At 44.9% G+C, this 27200-nt stretch overlaps 1 protein-coding gene across 5 annotated transcripts in view; it reads left to right on the top strand.

Annotated features, from left to right (window-relative positions):
* MSI1 (musashi RNA binding protein 1) overlaps window positions 1-27200 on the top strand; it is a 185911-nt gene that overhangs the window by 46716 nt on the left and 111995 nt on the right. For all 5 annotated transcript variants that reach the window (XM_085632857.1, XM_085632858.1, XM_085632859.1 and 2 more), the window contains one exon: window positions 10758-10799. In XM_085632857.1, coding sequence (XP_085488983.1) covers window positions 10758-10799 — 42 coding nt within the window. The remainder of the gene's footprint in view (window positions 1-10757; window positions 10800-27200) is intronic.

Genomic DNA, 27200 nt, shown 5'->3' on the forward strand with positions numbered 1-27200 from the left:
GGCTACCTCAGTTTTAGACTTGTAGGAAGCATCTACCTTATGTAGGACTCCGACTGAACACCATCAAAGCCATTTCTGTTTGCAGTTGTGCAGTAGTGTCTGCAAGCTTGTTGTCTTACTTTACCCCTCAGTTAGTTGATGTCATGGAGTCTGGATCGGTTTGAAAGTTCCCACAGCAACATTTGTGCAGCATGACTGTATCTTAGTGCTCAGATTTAACCCATTCTGCTCAGTGATTAGTGCTATGTTACCACTAGGTAGGCTGTATGTGGCATCAGTGGGCAGTGAATGTTTCTTCTTTTTTGAAGCCGTGTAGAGAACACCTCATGGTGCATTGATGTTTGCCGTGTATGGTCTGATTTAGAGCCTCTGGAGTCACACAAAAGGTAAATTGAGAAGTTCGAGCCACCCACTTTTCTGAACTCCTTAGAACATCAACTTTTTTAAAAATGTTGGTTATTGCACTGCTGTGCGATTAGAAGGTGATAACTCTGTGTTGTCTGTCCAGCCATGTGCAGCCTTTAATTACATCTCACTCTGTGCATTAGGTAATCATTTCCACACCTATGTCCCAGGGAATGTTGCAGCCATGATGTTGGATGCTAGCCATTGCCCTGTGTAAGCTCAAAGATGTGTTCCTCTATAAAATGGTTGTCACTGCTCCTGTAAGTGCTTTGTGGGTATTGTAGTTGCAGTTCGTATGCCTGTGTTCCTGACTATCGACACCAAAAATATTGTGGTACAAGAATATCCAGAGCAGAATATCCAGGGTCAAAAAGCAAAAGGTAAATGCATATATGGAATTATAGATTTACTATTCCTAACTCCACATCTACGTACCTTGAAGATATATGTACATCATAGGTACATGTATGTGGAGTTAGGTATATAAAATCTCAACTGACCTGTCAATATTTTATCTTCAATATTTTTTCTTCAATATTGTGGTTTTGATATTCAGGGGGACAGCGTTCATATACCTGACGAGGTGCTGAACTGCATGTGTGGTTTATGTAGGATGCTACTCTGTGGGAGTGCCTTCGCTGGAAAATGTGTCTCTCTCATGTGACCTGTATGGGTAGTGTTCTGATGTGGTGTGCGAGGACCAGAGATGTGCTCTTCTTGGTTTTTGTTGTTGCAACATGACAAGGAATGGGAGATAGGAAGCCTAAGCATTAACTGTTAATGTATGTTTGCTAGAAAGAGTGTGAATGCAATGTGATCATTTAGGTGTCTTTTGCATGCATGGAAGAAAGTGCTCAAACCATGTACAGCAAACGTGTAGCAGCGCTTGTAGGAAAGTCCCTTTTTTTGTAGTTGGTCATCCCCACTAATTGCCACTTGTGCTGATGTTTTCTGACTGATGTTCACTGAGTCCCTGCTAATTAGGCCCCAGTGCCAGTGCTCTTTTCCTAAAACAAGGTAACATGGTGTCATTGTAATACAACTGGCACACATGTTGACACCCCTGTAAGTCCCTAGTAAGTGGTACTCCTGGTACCTAAGGCATGGGTACCAAAGTTGGTCCCTCAGGGCTGCAGCATGAATTATGCCAACCTAAAGGACCACAAAACAAATTGCATGCAGGCCGCCATTGCAGACTGTGTGCCATGGTGCAAACCATGAGTGAAAACACAACATGACTCACATACTGGGTGCTATGCTAAAGTCGCTGCATGGAATATATGCAAGTCACCCCTACAGTAGGCCTTGTAGCCCTAAGGCAGGGTGCATCATATTACATGTTAGGGCTTATATGCATGAGCAGATATGCCCCTGTGCTGTATTGTTCAATTACTAGATGGTACAAGTAAACAGGGAAGCCATCTTAAGTATATATACTGGGTATGGGTCATTCGGAGTTTCCCAGCTACATGATGGCTTTACTGAAACCTATGGTGTTTGGTATCAAACATCTTGTCTGAATAAATACTGTTGCAAGCACAAGATGTATTATGACATGCACCCAGAGGGCATCTTAGAGGTGGCCCCTGAAAAATCTACCACTATCTAGTGTGCTGGCCTAGTGGTCTCTGCAAAAAGAACAATTGATGGACAGAATGCAGAACAATGTCATACATTCACCCCAGTACAGAGATCTGGGCCTAAAGCCATCGTTTTTTTGCTCCCCATGCCATTCCAGTTAGAACCCAGCCATATGCAAATCAGTCTTGACCCTGCACCCAATGGGAACAGTTCAGCCCGAACTGCCAGGTCAGGTCCTCCCTGGGCTGGAAACAAGCATCCAAGCACCGGTTTCGGGGTTTCACCCCTCATTGGCCAGGATAGCTTGACTCCAGTGGCATGGAGAGCACGGGACAGTGATGATTGACCATCATCTGTGTGTCTTTTGCTTTCTCGGCCTAGCGGTCTCGACCAGCCAGCCACTACAGTCACATTTCTGAGCTCCTGCAAGTGAGAGCCTGCGCTCTCCGAAGCCAGAAACAATGCCTGCTCTGTGCACAGTGCACCTCATTTTGGTACACTATATTGAGAATTACCTTCCTACAGCGCGTATGAATGTGTAGGAGAAAAGTGTGAGAATGGATCTGGGTGCACATGTGAATAGAATGCATTTCGTCTTTGAAGTGGTCTGTACCATTCAGTTTAAACCACACGGGGGATGGAGTATGGAAAGGGCAAAGATTTGAAGACTACCCCCCACCCTTAAGAAGTGCAGTCTTGCATTAACACGGGAGCGACAGAAGAGCAGCCATTACAAACAGCCGTAGGATATGCCAGAGGTGGCAACTTGCAGGTGGCAAAGGAGCAACTCAGCAATGGGCATTATTCAACCCACCATGACATATGCTCTAACGGTCCCACCCATGGGGAAGAAAAGTAACTCATGGAGCCATTATAAAACCCTCCATGAAATATGCCAGAGGGTTCCACCCTGGCACGGCCGATGAGCAGCCACTCTAGTTATGCTATCTCCATGGATGCCTGGAAAATCTAAGCAAGGAACTGATCAAGTCACTTCTTTGATTTATATATATTTGGTTACCAAAGTCACACGTAACATGTCTGCTCCTCTTCATCCCCTGACCTTTGTGAAACTACACATGGTGCGCTTTTTGGGTCAGGCGTTAGCTAATATCTTTTGATTTTACTACACTTATATGTATAATGTACTTACAGGGGTTTTCAGACAGCCCCCTTCATCGATTGGTCTGTTATCGTATCATTCACGTGTTTCTTTAGACCACTTCAGCTATTGACTTACTTCACAGTGAGTCACACATTCCATTCTTTTGTGAGGAGCAAATCCACACACCAAGGAGTTCCATTCAGTGTCACAGACTTCTATGGTAATGTGTGTTTTTGAGACCCACATTTTCTGGGGGGTTTTAGCCACCATTGCCTGGCAGTTTTCCCATCCAAAGGTTTTGTAAAAACGCTGACAAAGTAAAACAAGCACTGACAATACCAAAAGGCTGGTAGCCAATGCCAGACCTTTTGGCTTTGCCAAAGCTTTTTTTTTTTTTTACTCGAAGAAGAGTGATAAAATAGGATGGCGAGACATTCATATTTTTGTGTGCATTTCAGCCTACTTTTGGTTGACTGCGAGATGTAAACATGAAGAAAAGTGTGATTATGTGTCAGGCGCTTTGACCTCGAAGGTATTATGCCAAAAATAAATTTCTAGCTGACTTTCCTTGTTAATTTGTATGTTCCCCTAGCGCCATGGTGCCTTGAGGTTGTCATCTGCTCTGTAAGCTAATTTCATCGGTTGCCTATTGCTGTGCTATTAGTAGTCACCCTTCCCCAACCCACACCCTTATTGCAGGCTTTTTAGCCTGTTCTTGGGTTCCCTTGGTTGCAGAAATACAAAGTTGTGTGGTTACTTTCAATTTTTGCTTTTACCTTCTAGCCGTGATAAAACTCAAGAGCATGTTTGTCCCAGAATGAGACATGTGTCGGCTGTTCTTTGTTTAATTGTTCAACTAAACACAAAGAACAGATAGTTAAGTGGCCCTATGAATTGGTATATTTAAAACTGTAATTATTGGAATAATATTAGAAACTTTTTTGGAAACAGTAATCTATGTGTATGGCTGATTCTTGAAAGAAACTTTTTTTCTTTAAACATTATAATCATTGGAAAGAACATGACCTTTAATCCAAATTCAGTATAAATTCTTTGGTAGAACACATACCATGATCGAAGCAAGACCAGACTTTAACTATGAGAACATTGAATGTAGTACTAGATTTCCATGTCACATGTTGGTTGAAAGGTCTTTGAAATAGAACTTTCATTTGTTGAAGCCACCTCTCAATGAAATTGGGACCAGTATCAAACTTATAAGACCTTTTTTAGATCAAGGACACATAAAGATGCCATCGATAAGGAAATTCTACAAGTTTGTATGATGCTCACCTTCCATCTCAACAACTTGCTTTGTGATGACCAGGTACAGGTTTTACATCCTTTTGATATCCACAAAAGGGCGAATGTCAAGGTGCCCAATATGCGGGGCTTACTCTTCAACCGTTTTTTTTAATTTCCCGCTATATTGATTAAACAATATATATTTTTTAAAGTCTAGACACAGAATTTTCACGACAAACTTCTTTGGTGCTTCAAACTACAGAGCCGTGATGTGGATTTTGGTGCTGACGTCCTCAGATGCTCAGACTTGGTTTGGTTTGTCCATCACGCTTATTAAAGTGAGTGTCACGTAGATGGAGTTCAGAGTTTGTTGGCCTTTTATTAACATTTTTACAGTGTGCATTACGCCACAGATAAATTGAGGCGTGAAGCATTTTATTTGCAGCTCAGTGCCTTTTCTTTATTTGTTGTAAATTCATGCTGCTGGTGTGATTGTAGTGCTACACTTTGATGACTTGAAGCTGCATACTGCAGTTCTCTTTTAAATTCAGTTCTAGTGCTGTATCGTCTACTTCAAACTACAGAGCCGTGATGTGCATTTGGACTGGAGTTCTTTGTTTGTGTTAATTATTTGTGTTGTAGCGCTGTGTGATTAGCAGAAATCAACACCCCAATAAATTTGGACAGGTGAAAGCTGAGAATATTTATCCGGAATTTTAATCCGATGGATTTTGGTGTGGGGAGCCCCAAAATCCACGTTTTACCTCATTTTGTGTGACAAAAACACTTAATAGTTGCTGTTAAACCCGCATAATGTATGTCCCACACGAAATTAATATTTTTTGAGGACGCAATAAATATTGCACCTTATACGGGCCACTCTTAATGAAAGCCTTAGTGTGAGACCCGAATGAAAAGTGATTATGTGTGGTCAAGTTAAATGGTATGGTTGCAATATCTTACTCTTTGTGTTGTGGTTTCATCATTTGTTGTTGGAGATTGTGTCTTTGAATGGCTTTACTGATTTCTTATGCATCTCCTAGGACAGTAATATGCTTATTACTTGATGGTTACAGATGGTGTTGCTTGCAGTGTAACTAGTTGGAGATGTGTTGTATATGTGTGTGGGGCCCAACGTGTTTTGTTCTGTTTGCCTGTTGAGTTCTAGTTGCTAGTGTACTAAGTAAGGATGTGATAAGCCATTCTGTCTTATTTCCGTGCTGTGTTGGATTAATTAGATGTCTCTTTCTTAAGTGTTCTCAGTGTTGAGCTGGTGGAGAGACTTTGAAAGGTCGCGTGTGCTTTAAACTCCTGGTTTGCTGTAACCATTTGGCCATGTATTTTTGTGAGGGAAGGTCGTGTTTGCTATGATTGCAGTGCTTGGCTAGGTAATGCTCTCTGTTTATATTCTTACTTCTATGTATAAATACTGTCATACACTTGTCTTGACTGTGAGGAAGTTGTGCTTTCCTTTATTTGCCTGTATCTATTCCTCTCTGGCTACAGTGGGACAGTGCTGAGATGGTCCTGCCACCCCTTGTAGCTGCAGTGTATGGCTTAGCGCTACACTAGTCTTCTTTGCTCCTGTGACAACCTTTAGCTGTGAGTTGGTGCAGTTGCTGTAGAGTTGCAGCCACAGTCCTGCAGTGAATCGCTGTGACATCCTTTTGAGCTCCTTTGTAGTGAGGCACACTTTTGTGTTTGCTTGTGGGCTGCAGGACTGTGGGATTGAGTTGCCATCGTATTCTGTTTTCCTCTCCACAGTGCTGTGTCCTTCCCGTTCACTGCACATCTCGGATTGCACATTGCGCGTCATACGTAATATTAATAGATAGTGGAGCAGCTGCCTGAAGTAAGACCGAGCTGAAAAATCAATACCAGTAATTGGCCCTAGACAAAGCGCTTCATTCATCGTATGATGCCAATGGGTGGCTCTCTACAGAGAAACGGGGTGAACGGGACTAGAACAGAGTAGTATACATGTAGCAGGCCTTGCATCTTCAAGGCCTGGTGGGAACAGGTGGCCCAACCAACCCTACATTTATTGGTAATAACAGTTTTCAGTTTCTATCTCATATTCCCCTCTGAACTGTCCCTGGCTCAGGTACTATAACTGCGGGATGCTGAAATCCTTTGGGAAAACATAAGACAAATACCCAGACACTCCTGCCTACCCCTACCGTGCTCTCTTTGGCACCGGTATGTAAACAATTCTCTCTGTAAATATTTATGGCGGCTGTACGTAAACTACCTGTTCAGTGGCAATGAGTAAAATCACCGAGCTTTCTGTGACAGCTTTCTGTAAAGCCTGCGATCTGTGACAGCTGTCTGTAAACACAGTTGAATGTTGTAGCTATCTGTAAACACTACAGTCTGTAACTGCTATCTGTAAACACAGTTGTGTGTTGCAGCTATCTGTAAACACTGTGGTCCGTGAAAGATGTCTGTAAACACAATTGTATGTTGTAGCTATCTGTAAACATGGCAGTCCGTCACAGCTGTCTGTAAACACAGTTGTATGTTGTAGCTATCTGTAAACACTGTGGTCCGTCACAGCTGTTTGTAAACACAGTTGTATGTTGCAGCTATCTGTAAACACAGTGGTCTGTGACAGCTGTCTGTAAACACAGTAGTATGTTGCAGCTATCTGTAAATACTGTGGTCCGTGAGAGCTGCATGTAAACACAGTTGTATGTTGCAGCTATCTGTAAACACTGCGGTCAGTGACCGCTGCATGTAAACACTGTGGTCAGTGACAGCTGCATGTAAACACTGCGGTCAGTGACAGCTGCATGTAAACACAGTAGTATGTTGCAGCTATCTGTAAACACTGCGGTCAGTGACAGCTGCATGTAAACACAGTTGTATGTTGCAGCTATCTGTAAACACTGCGGTCAGTGACAGCTGCATGTAAACACAGTTGTATGTTGCAGCTATTTGTAAACACTGTGGTCCGTGACAGCTGCATGTAAACACAGTTGTATGTTGCAGCTATCTGTAAACACTGTGGTCAGTGACAGCTGCATGTAAACACAGTTGTATGTTGCAGCTATCTGTAAACACTGCGTTCAGTGACAGCTGCATGTAAACATAGTAGTATGTTGCAGCTATCTGTAAATACTGTGGTCCGTCACAGCTGCATTTAAACACAGTTGTATGTTGCAGCTATCTGTAAACACTGCGGTCAGTGACAGCTGCATGTAAACACAGTTGTATGTTGCAGCTATCTGTAAACACTGTGGTCCGTGACAGCTGCATGTAAACACAATTGTATGTTGCAGCTATCTGTAAACACTGGTCAGTGACAGCTGCATGTAAACACAGTTGTATGTTGCAGCTATCTGTAAACACTGCGGTCAGTGACAGCTGCATGTAAACACAGTTGTATGTTGCAGCTATCTGTAAACACTGCGGTCAGTGACAGCTGCATGTAAACACAGTTGTATGTTGCAGCTATCTGTAAACACTGCGGTCAGTGACAGCTGCATGTAAACATAGTAGTATGTTGCAGCTATCTGTAAATACTGTGGTCCGTCACAGCTGCATTTAAACACAGTTGTATGTTGTAGCTATCTGTAAACACTGTGGTCCGTCACAGCTGCATGTAAACACAGTTGTATGTTGCAGCTATCTGTAAACACTGTGGTCCGTGACAGCTGTCCCTTGCTGCTGGATATTTGCAGGCAGCTATCGGAGAGAAGAGCGTTATAGACGCTGCCACAGACAATAGGGTTTACAGAAAATCTTCATTCAATAGAGCGTTTCCAGACATGTTTCAGAGGTGCTAGCCCTTTACAAACAGCTGTGTGTAAACACTGCTTGGGATGACAGCTGCCTGTCAAATTGCATTCAGTTCCAAAAGGTCCTCAGCACTTTTGTTCCTTTTTTCCCAGTACTTGGAGAGTCTAAATGCCCTGGTTGTGTCTGCTATCTGCCCGCCGCTGGCTGTGACAGTTTACTAAAAATAACCGTTCTCTGATATAGTTGTCTAGAAGCAGCCTCCTGTCTGTGAAATCTGCCTGTGTTGACACTGCTGTCTTGACAGCTCCATGTAATACATTGCACTTTCAGCCACCGACATTTATAAATACTTCTCTCTGCGACAGCCATTAGCACACGCTCCTTGCAGTGACTGCCTGTAGATGCTGCTCTTTGTGACAGTGACTTGTAAACATTGAATCTCTCTCACAACTCTTAATGGCAAACAATTCGTAACTGTCTGTCACATCTTACTAACGTTTCGTCTAAATGTCTTACTAGTGTTTTGTCTCAATGCTACTTTTCTGTTATCACAATTTACTCTATCCTCAGACACATCTGTAAATGTTCTGCTGTCTATTCTGCCTGAAAACAACCCAACCTTCTGTAAACACTACTTGCTGTTACTGCTGTGTAAATACTCTGCTTTCAGGAATTCATAAATTGTGTAAACATTATTCTCCCTTTGATGGCACCTGCAAATCCTCTGCTCCCTGCCCTTTGTCTCTGGTGCTTTGCTTCTGTTTTCTTTCATTTCTGGTGCTTTTGACAGCACCTGTAAACATCATGCTTGGTGCGCACCATTTGTAAACAGTCTGCTGTCTGTTTTGGTTCCCCGCCTTCATCTGCGAATGCTCTACCTTCTTGCAGTTAGTTGACTCTAAAAGATGTGCTGTGTGTGACCGCAGCTAGGACTTATCTGCTCAAACTGGACTCAGTCAGTCATTCAGAGGTTTATATAGCGCGGCTACTCACCCATATGGGTCTCAAGGCACTGAGGCGGGGGACGGGGGGGCTGCTAATCCGTCTAAGCACCGGGGTTCAGTCGAAAAGCCAGGTTTTGAGATCCCTCCTGCATTGGGGTAGCGACCTTTAAAGGGCCTGATTGATTAAGGTAAACTCTATCCTTTAATGCGTGGAGACTAGCCCCTCGCACAGATACTACTAGTATCATACCTTTGTGAATAGCGAATAATCATACATTTACACAAAAGTGTACATTTACCTTTGTGAATCAGGCACCTAAATGTAGTTCTCACCAACTGTAAACATTGCACTCTAATCCTGTGTGACGTAATCTGTACGTGTCCTGTCCTGATTCAGGTGTGTGACTGTCATTTGCACATTTTGTGCTGGAGACGAGCCAGCTGTAAATATTTTTCAGTTAGTGATATGATCTATGAATGCAAATGCCCTGCTTTCGGCCAGTGGCGTTTGTAAACATTCTGATTTCGATAACTGCCTCCTTTTAAGAACTGTGCTTAAAAAGGGCACCCCTTTTATGTCTGCTCTACGTAAATACAAACATTCCAGTGCCTGCGATAGCCATTTGTAAGTGTTGTGTTTGAAAAGGGTTACTTGTAAACAATCTTCTTGTTACTATACTCTGGCACAGGATTTAGCTTAACTGTCTACCCTGGGTGTCTGTGGTGGTCACTTCTAAATGGTGTTCCGTGAGGATGGCCTCCTGCAAATAGTTTAATGCAGACTTCGATGGCGAGTAGCCCGTGAGCAACTGGTAGATGTCCACCTACCTCTAAGTGGCTTTCCTGTGTGCAGCCCAGCTTACTAAATGAAACTCTTTTGCTTGGTTGAATGAATAGATGTATAACTAAATTGAAATGTGCATATTCAAAACGAGAATGAGTGTATTTTTAGAACTCATAAACGGATGTTTGGAGAAAAATTGTTGAATTGCTAAATTATACTTAAAGCTGATATTTGAGTAATAGATAATTCCGCGTTGGGAAGACTTTTTAGTAACATTAAATTGCTGCCAGAGGCATTGCAGCCCTGGCTTTTATGAGTTACCCTTCTAGAGGCCAAATATTGACAAAGTACTTTTTAACGTTACCGTTGGCCCCCACATCTCATACACTAAGGTGACTACTGCTGGTAATCTTGCATATGGTGGCTACTAATGTAATCTTGCCTGATTCGGTCACTAAAACAACTCTAATAATATTATCAGCTCATGATGGTTTTCATTAAATATAATAGCTCTTACTACAGCAATGTTTGTTGCAGACCTTTCCGAATGTACTGCTCTTTGCCAGACACTTGTAGGCTGCCATTACTCTCTAGCTGTTGTCCTGTCAGCCATCTTTAAGTATCCTTACTCCAACTCACACCTGCTAACCTTGAATTGTATATTGCTTGTGTTGTACATGGCATTAGTGCTTGAGTTATCTTCAAACATTGCTATGCTGTGCTAGACCTGGTTGTCATATATAAAATGGCTGTTGGGTGCCTGTAAATACGATTTTGTCGATCCCAACTACCGTCTTTCAAGATGCTAGGCTGCGTGTACTTCCTTCTTCACCTGTCTGTCAAGAGACCGTAAGCTCCATGCACTCTCTTTGCTTAATACTATATAGTTTGTTTAGCATTTTCCTTTCTGTTGCTGCCATTTGTAACATTTTCCTCTTTGGTTGTCTTGTAGATCGATCCCAAGGTGGCATTTCCTCGTCGAGCGCAGCCCAAGGTAGGTGATGATTGCGTCTCTAAACAGTTTAATGTGTAGTAAGGCGCCATCCCTCAACTACTCGTAATTCAGTTAATGCAGTTATATGTACTCATGAGCAGTACCAAAGGTTTGGTTTAGCTTGATTTTAGGACGCCTGGAGAGCACTAGTTAAAATACAATAAGGGCAAACATTTATGGCATTTAATTTACTGTGTGTAGCAAACTAGAACCCTAAAACAATGTATGTCTGAAGGATAGAAGTCCATGGTACGTTAGCATGCCTCAATGCACCAAAATCTTATGTCTAGCCCTTAAATTTGAATTCTTCAGTTCTCATTTTTTGATACAAATAAAACTTTGCTAAAATATTTAAATTTACCGGTGAGGATGTGTGTGAGAGTTTTCTACTGTAAGTTTAACTTGAGTTCCTATGCCGCCTACTAGTCACAATTCCCTATTTTTTAAGCATCCATGTTGAAAGTGTATGTCTTGTCAGAAAGTCTGAACACATTTGTTCTCCCGCCAACAATTTGTGAAATGTGTTGGCCTTAGCTCCTTGCTAGATCGTGTGTAGAAGACCTCCTAATTTTACACTTTGCTGGAAAAAACAATCTTTTGACACTTCTATCCAGTTTTAGATCATAATGTGAACAACTGAAAGGTTTGTTCCGTGGGCGACTACAATAACCTGTTCGAGTCAATCCGCATTTTCGCCTAATAGGTAGCAAACTATCTACATTTTAACTTTTTTGAAATCCCTGCAAAAACATAGCCTGCTTAAGTCTAGGACTGAGTTAATGTGTTCTTCTGACTCCAGGCGTGCCATATGCAAGGTCAGACAGCTGATGGTGGGGTTTCCCCTTGGTTCTGCGTCCATATGGTGGTAGGCTGATGTGAAGTGCATTTTCACATTATTGCTCGATGACTTCAACATCTATTTTTGCCTAAAATAAGGGACTTTTGTTGCTTTTATCTGTATTGTAGTTGATCTCATCTTGACTGAATTACTTCTTTAGCGTGGACACCTGCAGCCTGTCTTCCGTTTCTGGGCGCGATTTAGAGTTTGGCTGGCAGAGGTAAGTTTGCAGTATGGCAGAGAACTTTACCCTTGCCATACTGAGAGTCCTCTGACTGTCAAATCTAGAGTCGTCCGTCGGCACCGTGGACAACTCTACACATCCACAGGAACCGCCATCACAGTGGTTCCTGTCAATGTTACGGGCAGCGCCATCTTTCACGATGGCCGCGCGCATAGAGGGTGTGAGACTGAGTGGTGAGTGTAGGTGTCACAGAATTACCAGCCTGTGCCTTCAAGGCAATGCTAAGTCTGCTCAGCATTCTAGCGGTGTGCTTGAGCATCAGTAAATGAGAGCACCCTCATCCCTGAAGTCAGTGCACAGCAACTCCGCAGTGCTGGCTGTCACTGTCCATGTGCTGGTATTCCTGAAGACTGAATGATTTCTCTAGTGTGTTATTTGCATGAATGGGGTGCCAAAGGATTTCACCATTTTTCTTGGTTGTCGTCTACAGCCTACCCTATGCAGAATGTTTCCCAGACAGCATCACTACTCCGTTAAATAGCTTTGATGCAGTGTTGTGCTAGTGAAGGTGTAGTACGTTTAAAATAACTATCTAAATAGATCTAGAATGTGTGTTGTGTGACGAACGTGCCGTTGTATTGGCAGTGGTTTGCAGATTATGTTACTTTTGGTGCTGCGTTGTATGGGGAGCCTGTCTACTGTGTTCTGTTCAATAAAAACAAATTAAAGCTGTAACTGAAAAGGTAATGCGTGTGTAGTGAGTACTGTTGGGTCGAAGGTGCTGGTAGATGTCACATTTTAGTGGATTATGGCATAATGGAAGTTTGTTGGGTGCATCTTGGTATGCCCTATTTTTTTTTTTTTACTGATTGGACATTTTGTTCTCCGTCCCTGCTAGTGTGGGCGGCATGACCTTCTCGTCTGTCACTAATTGATAATCTTGACACAGCCCAGTGCAGAGTACACTTTTGTGCCCAGACCACCCGGTTTGTTTATTCATGTTTCCTTTGATTTATTTAGGACCCACATCTTGGGTTTGGTCTTCACATCTTAGCCACATTGCATTGATCTTGTTTCATCTCCGCAAATTTGTGTTCTCTGATGTCTGGTTACTTCATGTACCGTTAGTTGTAGATGTTTCACGGTGCACTATAATAGTCTCAAATTCATGAGGGGATTTTATATTGCTTTATATCGTATTTTCCCACGGCTGAAGTCTTAGTAATTTTTCTTCTTTCTCTGTCCCTCGTTCTCTATCTTTCTCCCTTCCCCCTCGCCATCTTTAACTCCGCCTCTCTCTCTCTCTCTCTCTCTCTCTCTCTCTCTCTCTCTCTCTCTCTCTCTCTCTCTCTCTCTCTCTCTCTCTCTCTCTCTCTCTCACACACACACACACACACACCCTGCCCCCCCAATCCCCCCCCCTTTTGTATCTGGCGGTGGAGAGAAATGCACACTGAGGCATAGGTGTGGGGGTAGCGAATATTTAAGGACCCCAGGAGCTTGGGTCTCCGGCTGGAGCGGATAAACTCTAGGGAGGGGGAAGCTATGCAGCAGGTAGCCCTGGAGATTGGAGCTGGGCGGCCAAGCGGAATGGGGTTAATTCCATTAAGTAGTCTGGTAACAGAAGGTGCTTTAGTGTAGGAGCAGGCTGTTGTGCAAACCCCAGATTAGCTCTTTACTCCTTAGGTTCATTAGTGCCATGTGTCCCTCCCCCGTGCAAGCCCTGGCAGTGTGTTGTTGGGCTCTGTAGTTTGCTGCAGCTTACCCGCTGCGTGACTTGTGGTTAGAGCTTTCATATGCTTTTACAGGGAGCTCCATGTCTTATTGTGTTGTCTTTTGCACAGCTTGCTGTTACTTCTTTTCCAGGAGCCACTTGGCTGATGACCTAGAATTTTATGCTTTGTACTTTATGGGCCATAAGTGAATTTCTGACTATAGGTTTTCAGCCTCTTGAAGAAAGAACCGAGAGAGCCCTTACATCTGCTTCAAGTCGCCCCTGTGAGAGTGACCGCTGGTGGTATCTGAAAATTGGACTGCCTTAGTCAAGGGGGATTGACAGTGTATTCAGAACTGAATAATTGCAATAGCTTAGTCTGTGGGAGGCATGGACAAGCAGATCGGGGATGGAGTACATAGTGTAAGAGTTAGCTTCACCTTTGTTCGGCTTCATATTACATTTCTGGTCCCTCTACCAGATCCGTTTTTGCTTCCAGAACAGCTTGCGGAGATGGGCTTAAAGAAAGATTTGATAGTGATGTCTTTCTTATATGCTGTCACTTAGCTCATAGATGTCAATTCTGCTAAAGTATTTTGCTTGTCCTCTTCCCTGCATAATTGACTTCAGGAAGACTGTTCCTGTACTAATACTGTCTTCATATCCTAATTCTGTAGCATTTATATATAGCAGTAACAGTGCTGCCAGATCAGTTCTGTGGAAGCAAGGTACCTGCTGGAACCATTTGAGGGATGTTATGAAGCAGTGGCAGGTCAGAGGATAGACTAGATGGTCGGGGGTTCTTACCTACTTTCATAGTTTGCTTTTGTAGGTTATAGTCTAAAGACTGGTATTTGCTTGAATTGCTTGCTGAAAAATGCAAGGTGTGTAGTTTCAGCTCTCTGGACATAGTCTTCTGTCTTGTTTTGTGTTGGCTTTATAATGATTTTGTTTTTCAGCGATTATTTATTCTTTTGCTGTTCCTCATCCTCGCTGGCTTTCCCCTGTGGACTATGGGATCCTGGTGTTTAGTTGTGGGTCCTAAATGTGCCGAAGGTCATAATTTAAGCCTTTTGCCTTATTACATTTCTTTTTTATTCCAGCAGATGCTGACATGTGGTGCTTCGAGATAGCTATATCTGACTTTTCTGCACCAGAATTTGTCATTTCTGCTTTCTACCAGGGTGGCCCGAATTGTTGTTACCTTGCCCTCAGAGGCATGCTGCTTGGTGCATGCAAGTGTGGGAGAAAAATGCGTTTGTTGGTGTGGCTTGTACCTAGACTGCATGGTGTTTGTTTAGTCACTGGAGACCTGCTCCAGCTGAGAAGTGTAGCAGCGACGTGTGGCTGTTTGTGAAGGACATCCTGTACAGAAGATGCTCCCTCGGCATAGGGAGCATAGTAGAGAAGAAGTGGTGAGGAGGCTGATAGCTGGTGAGTGCAGGATTTAGCATGCAGGCTGTTCAAGTATGTAGGGGACATGCAAAAGGACCAGAGATGTGCTCAGATCCTAGGACATCAAGTGAACGGGGTACCTGGTTAGTATTTTAGAAAGGGTATATGCTGGATCTGCGTGTGGAGCGTTGCAGACAGGGGTATTGGGTGTGACTGTGTGGTGTAAATAGGTACTTTGTATGAGGGTCTCAGAGATGTGCTCGACAGTGATGGAGCGAGCAGCTTCTGCAGCTAAGACGTAGGAAGAATTAGTCAAATTGGTAACTGTTGATTGGCAAGAAGTTCAGTTTATTCCTTCAAAGTATTGTGACTGATGGCCCAGGTGTATGAGATGGGCTACTGAGCCAAAAGACTGGATATTGTGAAGGGTCTAAAGATGGACTATATGACACATAAGTACATGCTCAATAATCCAAATCAACACTAGAAACAGAGATCTGAATATTGCCGTGTAATGATCGAGACGTGGTGTGCATATCACATTATTTTGTTTTTGCAACTCCAGTACCAATATATATCAAAAAGAAGAGTAGCTTTCTGGCGCTCTACCTTGCTTATTGGTTGTAGGTCAATTCAGTACTGCTTAGGGGTACGTGTATGGGTTACCTTTTAAGAGATGATTCCCAGCGAGTGCCCAGTGCAAGTATTCGTCGTTTGTAGTACTGCTGATGTGTGAGACTCTCAAAGGACCACAGCTGTGGCTATTTTCTGTTATTTCAATCAAATGTGAGCCAGGATAATGAACTTATACATAATTTATCAAGGGAACATTCAATCTTACCTCTGTGTCATCCCAGGCTCTAAATCCGATGAGTTAGAATTTCCAAACTGCATTTTCATCCTCGTGCATGTGCTTGGCCACAGTCGACTGACTCACTTTGAAGAATGAAGCGTTTCGTGATTGACTGAGAAGCCGCCTCTCCACTGTTGATATCGGAAGCTGACCACGAAGGTTTGAGTGACGTGGCGGGGGTCTCGCCCAGTCCACAAACCTCAATCGGATTTTTGTTAATGGCCTTTTCAAAATGGCAGAAAAATATGATGCCTTGGTCAGACCTGAGTGTTGGCTTTTTAGCACATGACTGTAGATAAAGATTGGGAAATGTAAAATAAAGATGCTAGCAAAGGCAGGTGGGTGAATTAGTCTGTGAAGAAGAGGACTCAATGTTTGAAATGAAAAGTTGAAAGTGCAGAAAGATGGACGGATAGGATTGGGAGAACGATCAAAGTTTGGAAAGCGTGGGGGATACACAAAATAGGACTTTACACCTAACCGCGTAAGAAGGGGAAGTGGGTAGAGTTACAAGAACAAGTTAGGGTAGCGAACGATGGACAGAATCTACTCAGAAAATGGTATGGGCAAAAGATATGCAAAGAATGGCATCTAAATGTGATTCTGAAAGGGTGAATGAGGAGGAACCTGGTCAACTGTCAGGAGGATGAGAATTATTTAAGATAAAGGAAGATTTGTAAAGAATAAGGACCTGTTTACGTCTTAGGTGGTGCAGCGCTAGGTCCGCCCTGCCACTGCATTGCCAAAGCCGTGGTCGTAACACCAGCCAGCCAGATTAAGAGTTTCCTCCTATCTAGCTGGCTTTTATTTTTACGTTCCCACGGCGGTGCCTTAAAAATGGTCACCGCAATGGGAACGCCAAAAATAGTTCCTGCACGGCATGGCCTATAAAGTCCATGCCATGCAGGAACTGGTGTGCATGCACACAGGGGGGCACATGTTGTGCCCTCTTATGTGCATCTACGGGGGTTGAGGCAACAGGGTGCCCTGTAGGGCCCCCTTTGTTTCCACTCTGCCGAGGTTTTCATGGTGGTGGATCTGCCATGAAAACCCTGGCGTAGAGGAAATTTGTAATTTGCTTGGCGTGACCGCGGTGGACACACCAAGCATATTACTGCTTCTTGACCGCAGCAACACCACCAGGGAACGGCAGCTGCGGCAGGGCCGTGGCGGTCCAACTGCCCAACTCACAATAGAGTGGTCGGGGGACCGCCACAGCCACCCCCCACGAGTCTTGCGGTTTGTGGGCTGCCAGACTCATAAACGGGGCTTAATATTGCTATCTTAACAGTGCATTAAGAATTCAGGTATGTGCCAGGATGTCACCCGCATTAGTTATGGTACAAAGGCATGCTATGCTTACTTTGACCTGATGGGTATAGTCTTAATTGGTCTCGTAACAGATATGTGTTTTACAGAACTATTTTTTTTTTGCTGGGTGTCCTCCGAAGGGTCCTGTCGTTAGGAGTATTTGTGTTGCACATCCATGTGCTTTCCATTGGAGATGGAATTAGGATCAGGCATGTTGGGTGACCTGTCCCAAGGGCCGGTGTTTAGGTCTCGCCTGAGACATTTAGTAAGTGGCTTTTAAAAGTGCCACCAGAGGCTTTTGCTGGCCTCAAGCTTATGTGCACGTGCGCGTGCACGCGTGTAGCCACCATGTGGGTTTCTGTCATGGCTCATTAAGCCTTGCGTGCCTCTCTCCGCTTCCACTCCCCCCCCCCCCCCCCCCACGCCTCTATACTGCAGCAGGCCGTGCGATCACTTTCAGCAGTTTAATCTTTACTTTTGCTATAATCGCGGCACCGGCGCTTTACCTTTAACCATGTTAAAGTAAAGCGCGGATGCCGCGATTGAGCATGAATTTATGGCTTGTATGGTAGACCCAATACGGCCAGAGGTCAAAAACACCAGCTATCCAAGCGCACGAATACCAAAACCTCAGGGGTGCACGGATTTCCTCACAGCCCTTTACGGTGGGGGAGTCTGCAGGCATGAACGATCTCCTCTTTTGGGTTCTCGAATCAGGTCTTTGCTGAGTGATGACGCTGCCTCATCTCTTTCCCCAGCACGAGCACCTCCTCCCACTTGCATGCAAAAATTAATGTTACTTTGTGGCCGCGTGCTATTGAATGCTGACTGAGCCCAAATAAATATTATCTACGGGGCTACTCAACCACCTTTCCACCTCATTGCTACCATTCCAACGTCCTAGGATTCGACCAAATCTCTTCCCCCATCAGCCAATGCCTGGGTAAACGCACTAGTGCTGAGGGCCTGCATAACGAACCCTCACTCGTGCCCTACAAGGCCATAAATACCGCCTCCGCTGCATGCTAGTCCATCTGATGGGCTCCCTCCCTAAGCAGCCTCTGTGTTATCAGCAGGCTAAGGGTTCTTCATCCAAAACGCAGTGTTGTCTGAATTCCTGGTGTCCCGCTCTGTCCATGGCGTGTTACCCCCTCCTGAGCACCAGACATCTCCCCTTACAACAACAACACCCACAAGGCCTTTCATTACTAATAAACACAGCCCGAGGCAGCTCCAGGTCATGGACTTTGAGGTAATAATAATAATAATAATCCACATTTGTAAAGCGCGAACAATCACCCGTATGGGTCTCTAAGCGCTGGGGGCCGTTGGGAAGATTAAGCAAGCTATCGCCCAGAGTCACATGGTGCTGGGCTAGTCTGCCACCGGCGCCGGGGATCGAACCGTGATCCCCAGATTCTGGAGTCAGTCGCCCTGGCCGCTGAGCCACACGCTCTCAAATGCACTGTTCTCCACCCTCGCTCACTACTCGAACTCTTGGTGACAGCGCGACTCAGTGACACTTCTGTCGCTTTTAGCATCTTGTGTCCATCCATACGACATTCTTTTGTTCATGTGTTGCGCCATCCACGTGCACATGCTGGTATGTTCTGTTTCAATTCAAATATGCAGAGTTGCACTGTTGAGACAGTGAGCCGCAAATAAAAATACTGCGAATACAGACTACTGCGACCTATAAATGTGCACATAAAAGATTACTTTCACAGATACATGAATAGCTGAATTACTCTATTAGCAGATAAATGTGCACTTAAATCACTATTGGCACAGCAGATAAATAAACAGACAAACAACCATCTGTTTTACAGAATACGTGAACAGCTAAATAATTGTTGCAGATGAATGCGCAGCCGCATCGTTAATACAGGAGATACATGTGCACTCCAATGGTTGACGTGACGCAGCAGACAAATGTGCAGAAAAATCATTTTAGCAACAGATAAATGCCCACGGCCATCCTGTCGCTTGTAACTGCACAGAATTAAATATAGTTATTATAAATTATCATTGCCACACGTAAACCAAAGCGGTACATATTGCTCTCTGTTGAGTCGACTGTACTCTTTGCCTAAAGTCCTCCCCACCCGCCTGGGACCCCCTTCCATAAGCAGAGGGGGTGGAGTGATGAATGCGGCGGGAGTGCAAGGGGGTGGAGGGGCGCGCCTTGGCGAGGCCCAACACTCGGGAATAATGGCGTGACTTTACTTTACGAGCAATATCCCCGTAAGTCACTCGACTTTGATTCCAATGAGTTTGGAGAGCTGATGCCAGGGACGACGGGCATTTAACCAAGATTTGTGTACTGCTACACTTCTACCCCTCTACTACCCTTCTACCCCTCTGCTACACCTTTACCTCTCTACCCCTCTTCTACCCCTCTACCCCTCTATTACTCAGGGCCACAACAATATCACTCAGCGCCACCACACTATCAGTCAGCACCTCCACAGCATCACTTAGCACCACCACAGCATCACTCAAGGCCACAATAGCATCACTCAAGGCCACCACAGCATCACTCAACACCACCACAGCATTACTCAGCACCACCACAACATCACTCAGCACCACCACAGCATCACTCAGCGCCACAACAGCATCAGTCAGCGCCACCACAGCATCACTCGGGGCCACCACAGCATCACTCGGGCCACCACAGCATCCCTCGGGGCCACCACAGCCTCACTCGGGGCCACCACAGCATCACTCGGGGCCACCACAGCATCACTCGGGGCCACCACAGCATCACTCGGGGCCACCACAGCATCACTCGGGGCCACCACAGCATCACTCGGGGCCACCACAGCATCACTCGGGGCCACCACAGCATCACTCGGGGCCACCACAGCATCACTCGGGGCCACCACAGCATCACTCGGGGCCACCACAGCATCACTCGGGGCCACCACAGCATCACTGAGCAACACCACAGCATCACTCTGCGCCACCACAGCATCACTGAGCAACACCACAGCATCACTCTGCGCTACCACAGCATCACTGAGCGCTACCACAGCATCACTGAGCGCTACCACAGCATCACTCTGCGCTACCACAGCATCACTCTGCGCTACCACAGCATCACTGAGCAACACCACAGCATCACTGAGCAACACCACAGCATCACTCTGTGCTACCACAGCATCACTGAGCAACACCACAGCATCACTCTGCGCTACCACAGCATCACTGAGCAACACCACAGCATCACTCTGCGCTACCACAGCATCACTCTGCGCTACCACAGCATCACTCTGCGCTACCACAGCATCACTGAGCAACACCACAGCATCACTGAGCAACACCACAGCATCACTGAGCAACACCACAGCATCACTCTGCGCTACCACAGCATCACTGAGCAACACCACAGCATCACTCTGCGCTACCACAGCATCACTGAGCAACACCACAGCATCACTCTGCGCTACCACAGCATCACTGAGCAACACCACAGCATCACTCTGCGCTACCACAGCATCACTGAGCAACACCACAGCATCACTCTGCGCTACCACAGCATCACTGAGCAACACCACAGCATCACTCTGCACCACCAAAGCATCACTCTGCACCACCACAGCATCACTCTGCACCACCACAGCATCACTCTGCACCACCACAGCATCACTCAGCGTCACCACAGCATCACTCGGGGCCACCACAGCATCACTCGGGGCCACCACAGCATCACTCGGGGCCACCACAGCATCACTCGGGGCCACCACAGCATCACTCGGGGCCACCACAGCATCACTCGGGGCCACCACAGCATCACTCGGGGCCACCACAGCATCACTCGGGGCCACCACAGCATCACTCGGGGCCACCACAGCATCACTCGGGGCCACCACAGCATCACTCGGGGCCACCACAGCATCACTCGGGGCCACCACAGCATCACTGAGCAACACCACAGCATCACTCTGCGCCACCACAGCATCACTGAGCAACACCACAGCATCACTCTGCGCTACCACAGCATCACTGAGCGCTACCACAGCATCACTGAGCGCTACCACAGCATCACTCTGCGCTACCACAGCATCACTCTGCGCTACCACAGCATCACTGAGCAACACCACAGCATCACTGAGCAACACCACAGCATCACTCTGTGCTACCACAGCATCACTGAGCAACACCACAGCATCACTCTGCGCTACCACAGCATCACTGAGCAACACCACAGCATCACTCTGCGCTACCACAGCATCACTCTGCGCTACCACAGCATCACTCTGCGCTACCACAGCATCACTGAGCAACACCACAGCATCACTGAGCAACACCACAGCATCACTGAGCAACACCACAGCATCACTCTGCGCTACCACAGCATCACTGAGCAACACCACAGCATCACTCTGCGCTACCACAGCATCACTGAGCAACACCACAGCATCACTCTGCGCTACCACAGCATCACTGAGCAACACCACAGCATCACTCTGCGCTACCACAGCATCACTGAGCAACACCACAGCATCACTCTGCGCTACCACAGCATCACTGAGCAACACCACAGCATCACTCTGCACCACCAAAGCATCACTCTGCACCACCACAGCATCACTCTGCACCACCACAGCATCACTCTGCACCACCACAGCATCACTCAGCGCCACCACAGCATCACTCAGCGCCACCACAGCATCACTCAGCGCCACCACAGCATCACTCAGCGCCACCACAGCATCACTCAGCAACACCACAGCATCACTCAGCACCACCACAGCATCACTCAGCACCACCACAGCATCACTCAGCATCGCCTTTCCAATAGTACACCACCACATCATCATCACTCAGCAAAACCTAAGTATCATTCAGCATTACCTCAGCATCGTCTCAGCACCAGTCACCACCACCACTACCACCTCAACATCACTCAACACCACCTCAACCTGCTCTCGGAATCTGCCATCTGTTGATTCTCCCCTAACGTCTGGCCGCTGATAGTGTTATAATACAGGTACTAGTTCACAACCTTCAACCTCCAATTGTTTATGCCCCCTCAAAAAAAACTTTAACAAACAACCATTGGAATAGGCAAAAACAAGTTGCCAGGATTGCAAGAACAAAAGAAAAATGGGAACATTTTTATTGTACATACATTTTTTAATATGGTCGTTCTGTTGGACATAATGCCTTCTTGATCATATATAAGGTAACAAAAATGCTTCTGGCACTTTTCTATTACAACTTTTCAGCATACTACAGCCACACTTCTCTACAGCACAGCTTAAACACATTGGCAAAGTCAATAGCTTAAACACTTATAGGGGCCCAAAAGCGAGACCTATTGGCTATGCCAATGCTTGTTATGTATAGAAATGCATATAAACAGCAGATGAGGACGCTATTTTTGTCCTCTGTCCAATTCCCTGTAAGTTACAACAATGCTGGGTGTTGTGTATCTGCATCCATTGTTTGGAGACTTGCTTCTACTCTGTCTTGGCCTTTTTAGGTCTCGGCTAGCGAAGGCTGCGCTTGCGCAGTCTCGCTTGCGAGACATAATGACTTGGAGAAGAGGGGCTTGAACCCGCCCCTCTTCTCCCCTCTTCTCCATTGGCTAGCCTCTTGAATGCTGGCCAGCCATTGGAGAAGAGCTCCGTCACTCCGAACAGGCCCCGTCCTTTTCGGATTCGGGGGCGTGTTTTTTTCAACTTTTCTAATTATCTCCTCCAGCCAATGGCAAGAGGAGAGAAAAGCAAAACACGCCCCCGAATCCGGAAACGCCGCTGCCTTTCTCTGAGGCATTTCTGCTTCGCCTCGGAGAAAGGCGGCGGTGTGGCCACCCTCTCCTCTCGTGATAATGGTCCACTCAATTTATGATTATCGCCCCCTCGACTCTGCAAGATATGTCATGTAAAATGCTTCCAGCCAGGTTCACTTTCCCAATGTCTGCACCATTTTTTTACCGTATAGAATTCCGTGCACTTCTGTTTTTAAACAACTACGCTGTAAATACCTCCTGTATAATGGGCATGATAATTATGCTTGAGCAATGTTCGATAGCCAAAAACAATCACTAAGAATGAATGAACAGGTCTGACAGTACATGCAGGCGCGGGGGTCACGAACTAGACCCTCGAGATACCCGCTATCCACGTTGAAATAGAGCTCGGAAAAAGACGACATAGCGGCGGTTATTTACAACAAGAAGACTCCCTTACACCGGCCGCAGAACCAGGCCTCCGTTGCTCTTCCGTACATCAGCTGACGACACGTCACGTGCCACATGACCTGCTGCGTCAGGACTTCTCGTGATCTTTTTCGTCTGCTGAATTCGTCACACAATGGCGTGCCATTAAGCCCCTTTTACTAATGTGAGGTTGTGTGTTGTTGGCTCAGGGTGCGAGTTGCATTTGGAGGCTTTGTTGTCAGGTAAATAACTCGGCCTTTCGGGAGCTGACTGGCAACGGATATCTGGCCAACATGGCGGCCATATTCACAAATTCCAACTGTAGTAAACGGCATAGACGTAGGGAAAGCATAAACAAACGCTCTACTTGCGACCATCTTAGTTGAGGCTGAATATTCGAGGACTTCAACTTAGGTTTGCCATCAAAATCAGATACTCATTAAAATGAGTAAGAGTGTAGTGAGGGGGCGGGGCCAGGGGCAAGACAAGATGATACTTAACGACTTCTATATTAGTTGCAGCACACACCAAAACACATGATAAATGTGTTTATATAAACAAAGCAGGTTAACTCATTTCACAAAATGAAAGAAATGCCATAATATGTTAACATTTCCTTTTTTTCCAATAGTTGCACCTTCTTAATGCCATACCCCCTTCCATTCAACCCCAGCCAGATCGCCCTCGCATCCAAACATGTTTTATTTAATCGCTCTACATAGTGCATCTTTTCGTCCCCCCCCCCACCTCAGGAACCTGCAAGCACTTTTCATTTTATAAAATAGCAGATGGACTACAATTTTACCTCACCTGAGTACACAGAATGCCAGTACTCCTCAGCAGAGAATTACAGAAGACACAGTAAGAACATAAATAGAATGCAATGTTTAAAGTCAGCAGCGTGTGTGTGTGTGTGTGTGTGTGTGTGTGTGTGTGTGTGTGTGTGTGTGTGTGTGTGTGTGTGTGTGTGTGTGTGTGTGTGTGTGTGTGTGTGTGTGTGTGTGTGTGTGTGTGTGTGTGTGTGTGTGTGTGTGTGTGTGTGTGTGTGTGTGGATTTTTTGGTAGGTGGCTCTGTGCGTGGGTGGCTCTGTCTGTGTGTGGGTAACTGTGTGTGTAGGTGGCTCTGTGTGGTTGGCTCTATTTGTGTGTGGGTTGCTCTATGTGAATAGCTCTGTGTGGGTGGCTCTGTGTGTGGGTGCCTCTGTGTGTGTAGGTGGCTTTGTGTGTGGGTGCAAATGCAATAGGTCTCGCATTTGAGAGAGATTAAGCTATTGACATTGTAAATAACAATGCCGTTTCTTTAAATTTTTTAAAAACAAAAACATTAACAAAAATAATGTCATGAGCAATGCCAATAGCTCTAACTTTAACAATGCCGAGACCATTGCATTGTAAATGCTTGTTGAAGTATGTGAAAGTGTTAGCATGTACTCATTACTATATATTTAAACAACCATTGGCAAAGCCAATAGGTTTAGCCTTCTTCGCAAGCGTATGCAAAAATAGCAAAAACGTGTATGCACATAATAAAAGCAACAAAAAAAAACATGCAGCCTTATAAGCGTGGTTGCCAGTCGCATGCAATTCAAATGTTTAACTTAATAAAAAAAAATCTCTGATGTGGCCATTTTAATTGTGATATTTTTTCAAATAACAAGCCGTTTAGTTACACCAAGCATTTTAGTTTTGTTATTTGTGAAGGAAGCTTGAGAAAAGCACCACTTCACCAGGCATGGCAGCTACAGCGTGACTATCTTTATAACAGCAGCTTTGAAATGGAGACAGAAAATGAATCACTAAAAACCTGAAGTGCCGGCAAAGACAAAAATAGCCAGCACTTAAAGTTGGTATAAAAAAATAAAACACACTTTGAGCCAGATGTGTCACTAAAGAGAAAGGAACTACTTGAAATGGGTGCCATCAATGTGCACAGACTGAACGCAGTCAAAAAAGTGAAGGCAGCTAATAGAAAAAAAATCCTGCTGACAAACAGCACCTCTGTAAATACCATCTGAGTCATCAATGGCATTCTGTCAAGTAAACCAACGTACAGAATGGCAGCGCTTTAAGTGGGGCGGCTACCTCTGGGTCTCAGACCTAGTAGTAATTTCAAGCAGGCATTGAAAAGGGTCTCTATCAGACCCTGTATTCATGTCCTTAACTCTACTGGTAAAAACACTCATCGATTTCAGAACAGTTGATGTAACAAACATCGAGGTAACCTATGTCAGCGATTTAGTTCCTTTTTATATTTCAAATGTGTTATTATTCTTTTATTTCCACAGACTGTTGGCTAGTTCCAGGATGGTTTCTTTTTGTATTTTTCCAGTAAGCTTATTACTCTTGAATAGTGCACATTTTGAACAGAGTCAACTCCAGCTGTTCATAACGGGCCTCTATTTAGAGTTCTGGAGTGGAGGCTGAAGGCAGTGCACGATTCTGACTGTGTCTGTCAGTGGGTCCGAAAGGGGTTCAGAATACATTGTCATCCAATCCTTGGCCTCTCTGCAGAGCACACAACGGTCATGTATTCCAGTTGCAAATGGGATTCTGGGGAAATGTGTGTAAAAGACGTACACAGGTGTCAAAATATTGTCAAGGCGAAAGTAAAAGAAAACACAGTGCTTACAGGTCAGAGGGTGCATTTGGAGGGGGATGTGAAGAAGATGAGTGGAAGTGCATTCAGGAAAGGGTGAAATGAGGGTGCTGGAGAGGAAAAAGAGGAGGTGCAAGATATGCAGCTGAAGGAGGTGTGAAGAGAAAACGTGAGTACATCTAGAACATACAGTGAACATGAAAGGAGTAATTGAGACACTCTGAGGTCCACGACCCCTACTTCGGGCCTCAGTAATGTTTAATTCACAGTCTCACAATTTCAGAATTGAAACATTTTTTATATTAATTATTCAGTACGAAATCATTGCTATTACTCATTTACCTTAAACGACTAACAACCATTAAAGAAGCCAATAGTCCTGACTGTGTTTAAGTGTATGTCAGACGGTGTGTATTCATTGTATTATCGATAAGATATTACACCGTTGAAAGAAAATCCTTATAGGATTCTTTGAAATTTACAGGGTAAATATACTAACCAGTTTGTGAAGGAATATGCGATGTTACATCGCATGCGGTACAACGCATGCGATTACAACGAGGTCCTTACAACAACCGCGTTGTAACAACGCATACCATTATATCGCAAGGCGTTTCTACGACTTGCTGTAGGAGGCGCGCTGGACTTCGGAATAGCATAATTTACTATTCCAATTCCAGCGTGCGCAACATTAGGGAAGGTGTTGGAATAGTACATTATACTGTTCCTTCATTTAGAGCGCCCCCAACAGCAAGTCGTAGAAACGACTTACATTGTAATGGTTAGCGTTGTAACAACGCGGTCGTTGTAATGACCGCGTTGTACTGCATGGGATGTAAACGCTTCTTCCCTTGTCAAGAATGCAAATGCTGTTTTCTCTCTTGCCACCCTGTCTTTTCATTAATTTCTTAGTAGGAACGAGTCATTCTAAGACACTCGCACACGTGAATCAGACCATCTTCATTATTCTCACACATAAGGCACAGTATTAAGAATTGACACTTTGGGGAAAATTTAAGCAAACATATACTTTATATTGTATTTCGAATGCTGCACTTTATGGCCATTTTGTCTTCTGTCTGATGGACTAACTGTGAAAATATATGAATTTATTTGAAAATACTAGTATAAACAGTCTTTTCACTGCCGTGTGCTCTTCACCTCACTGGTGCGCTGAGATAATTTCCTTAATATATCCAAACAAGAACATCGTAGTGTACTAGTCGGTGACCTTAACAGTTGTGTCCCTAATTAGCGCACATTTTCAAACAAATTAAAGCATTCCAAAATGTAAAAGCCATCGAATGAATATCTAATCATCCTGTTTATCTGAAAATAAAT

This window comes from Triturus cristatus, chromosome 11 (genome assembly GCF_964204655.1).
Source record: "Triturus cristatus chromosome 11, aTriCri1.1, whole genome shotgun sequence".
NCBI classification, from domain to species: Eukaryota; Metazoa; Chordata; class Amphibia; order Caudata; family Salamandridae; genus Triturus; species Triturus cristatus.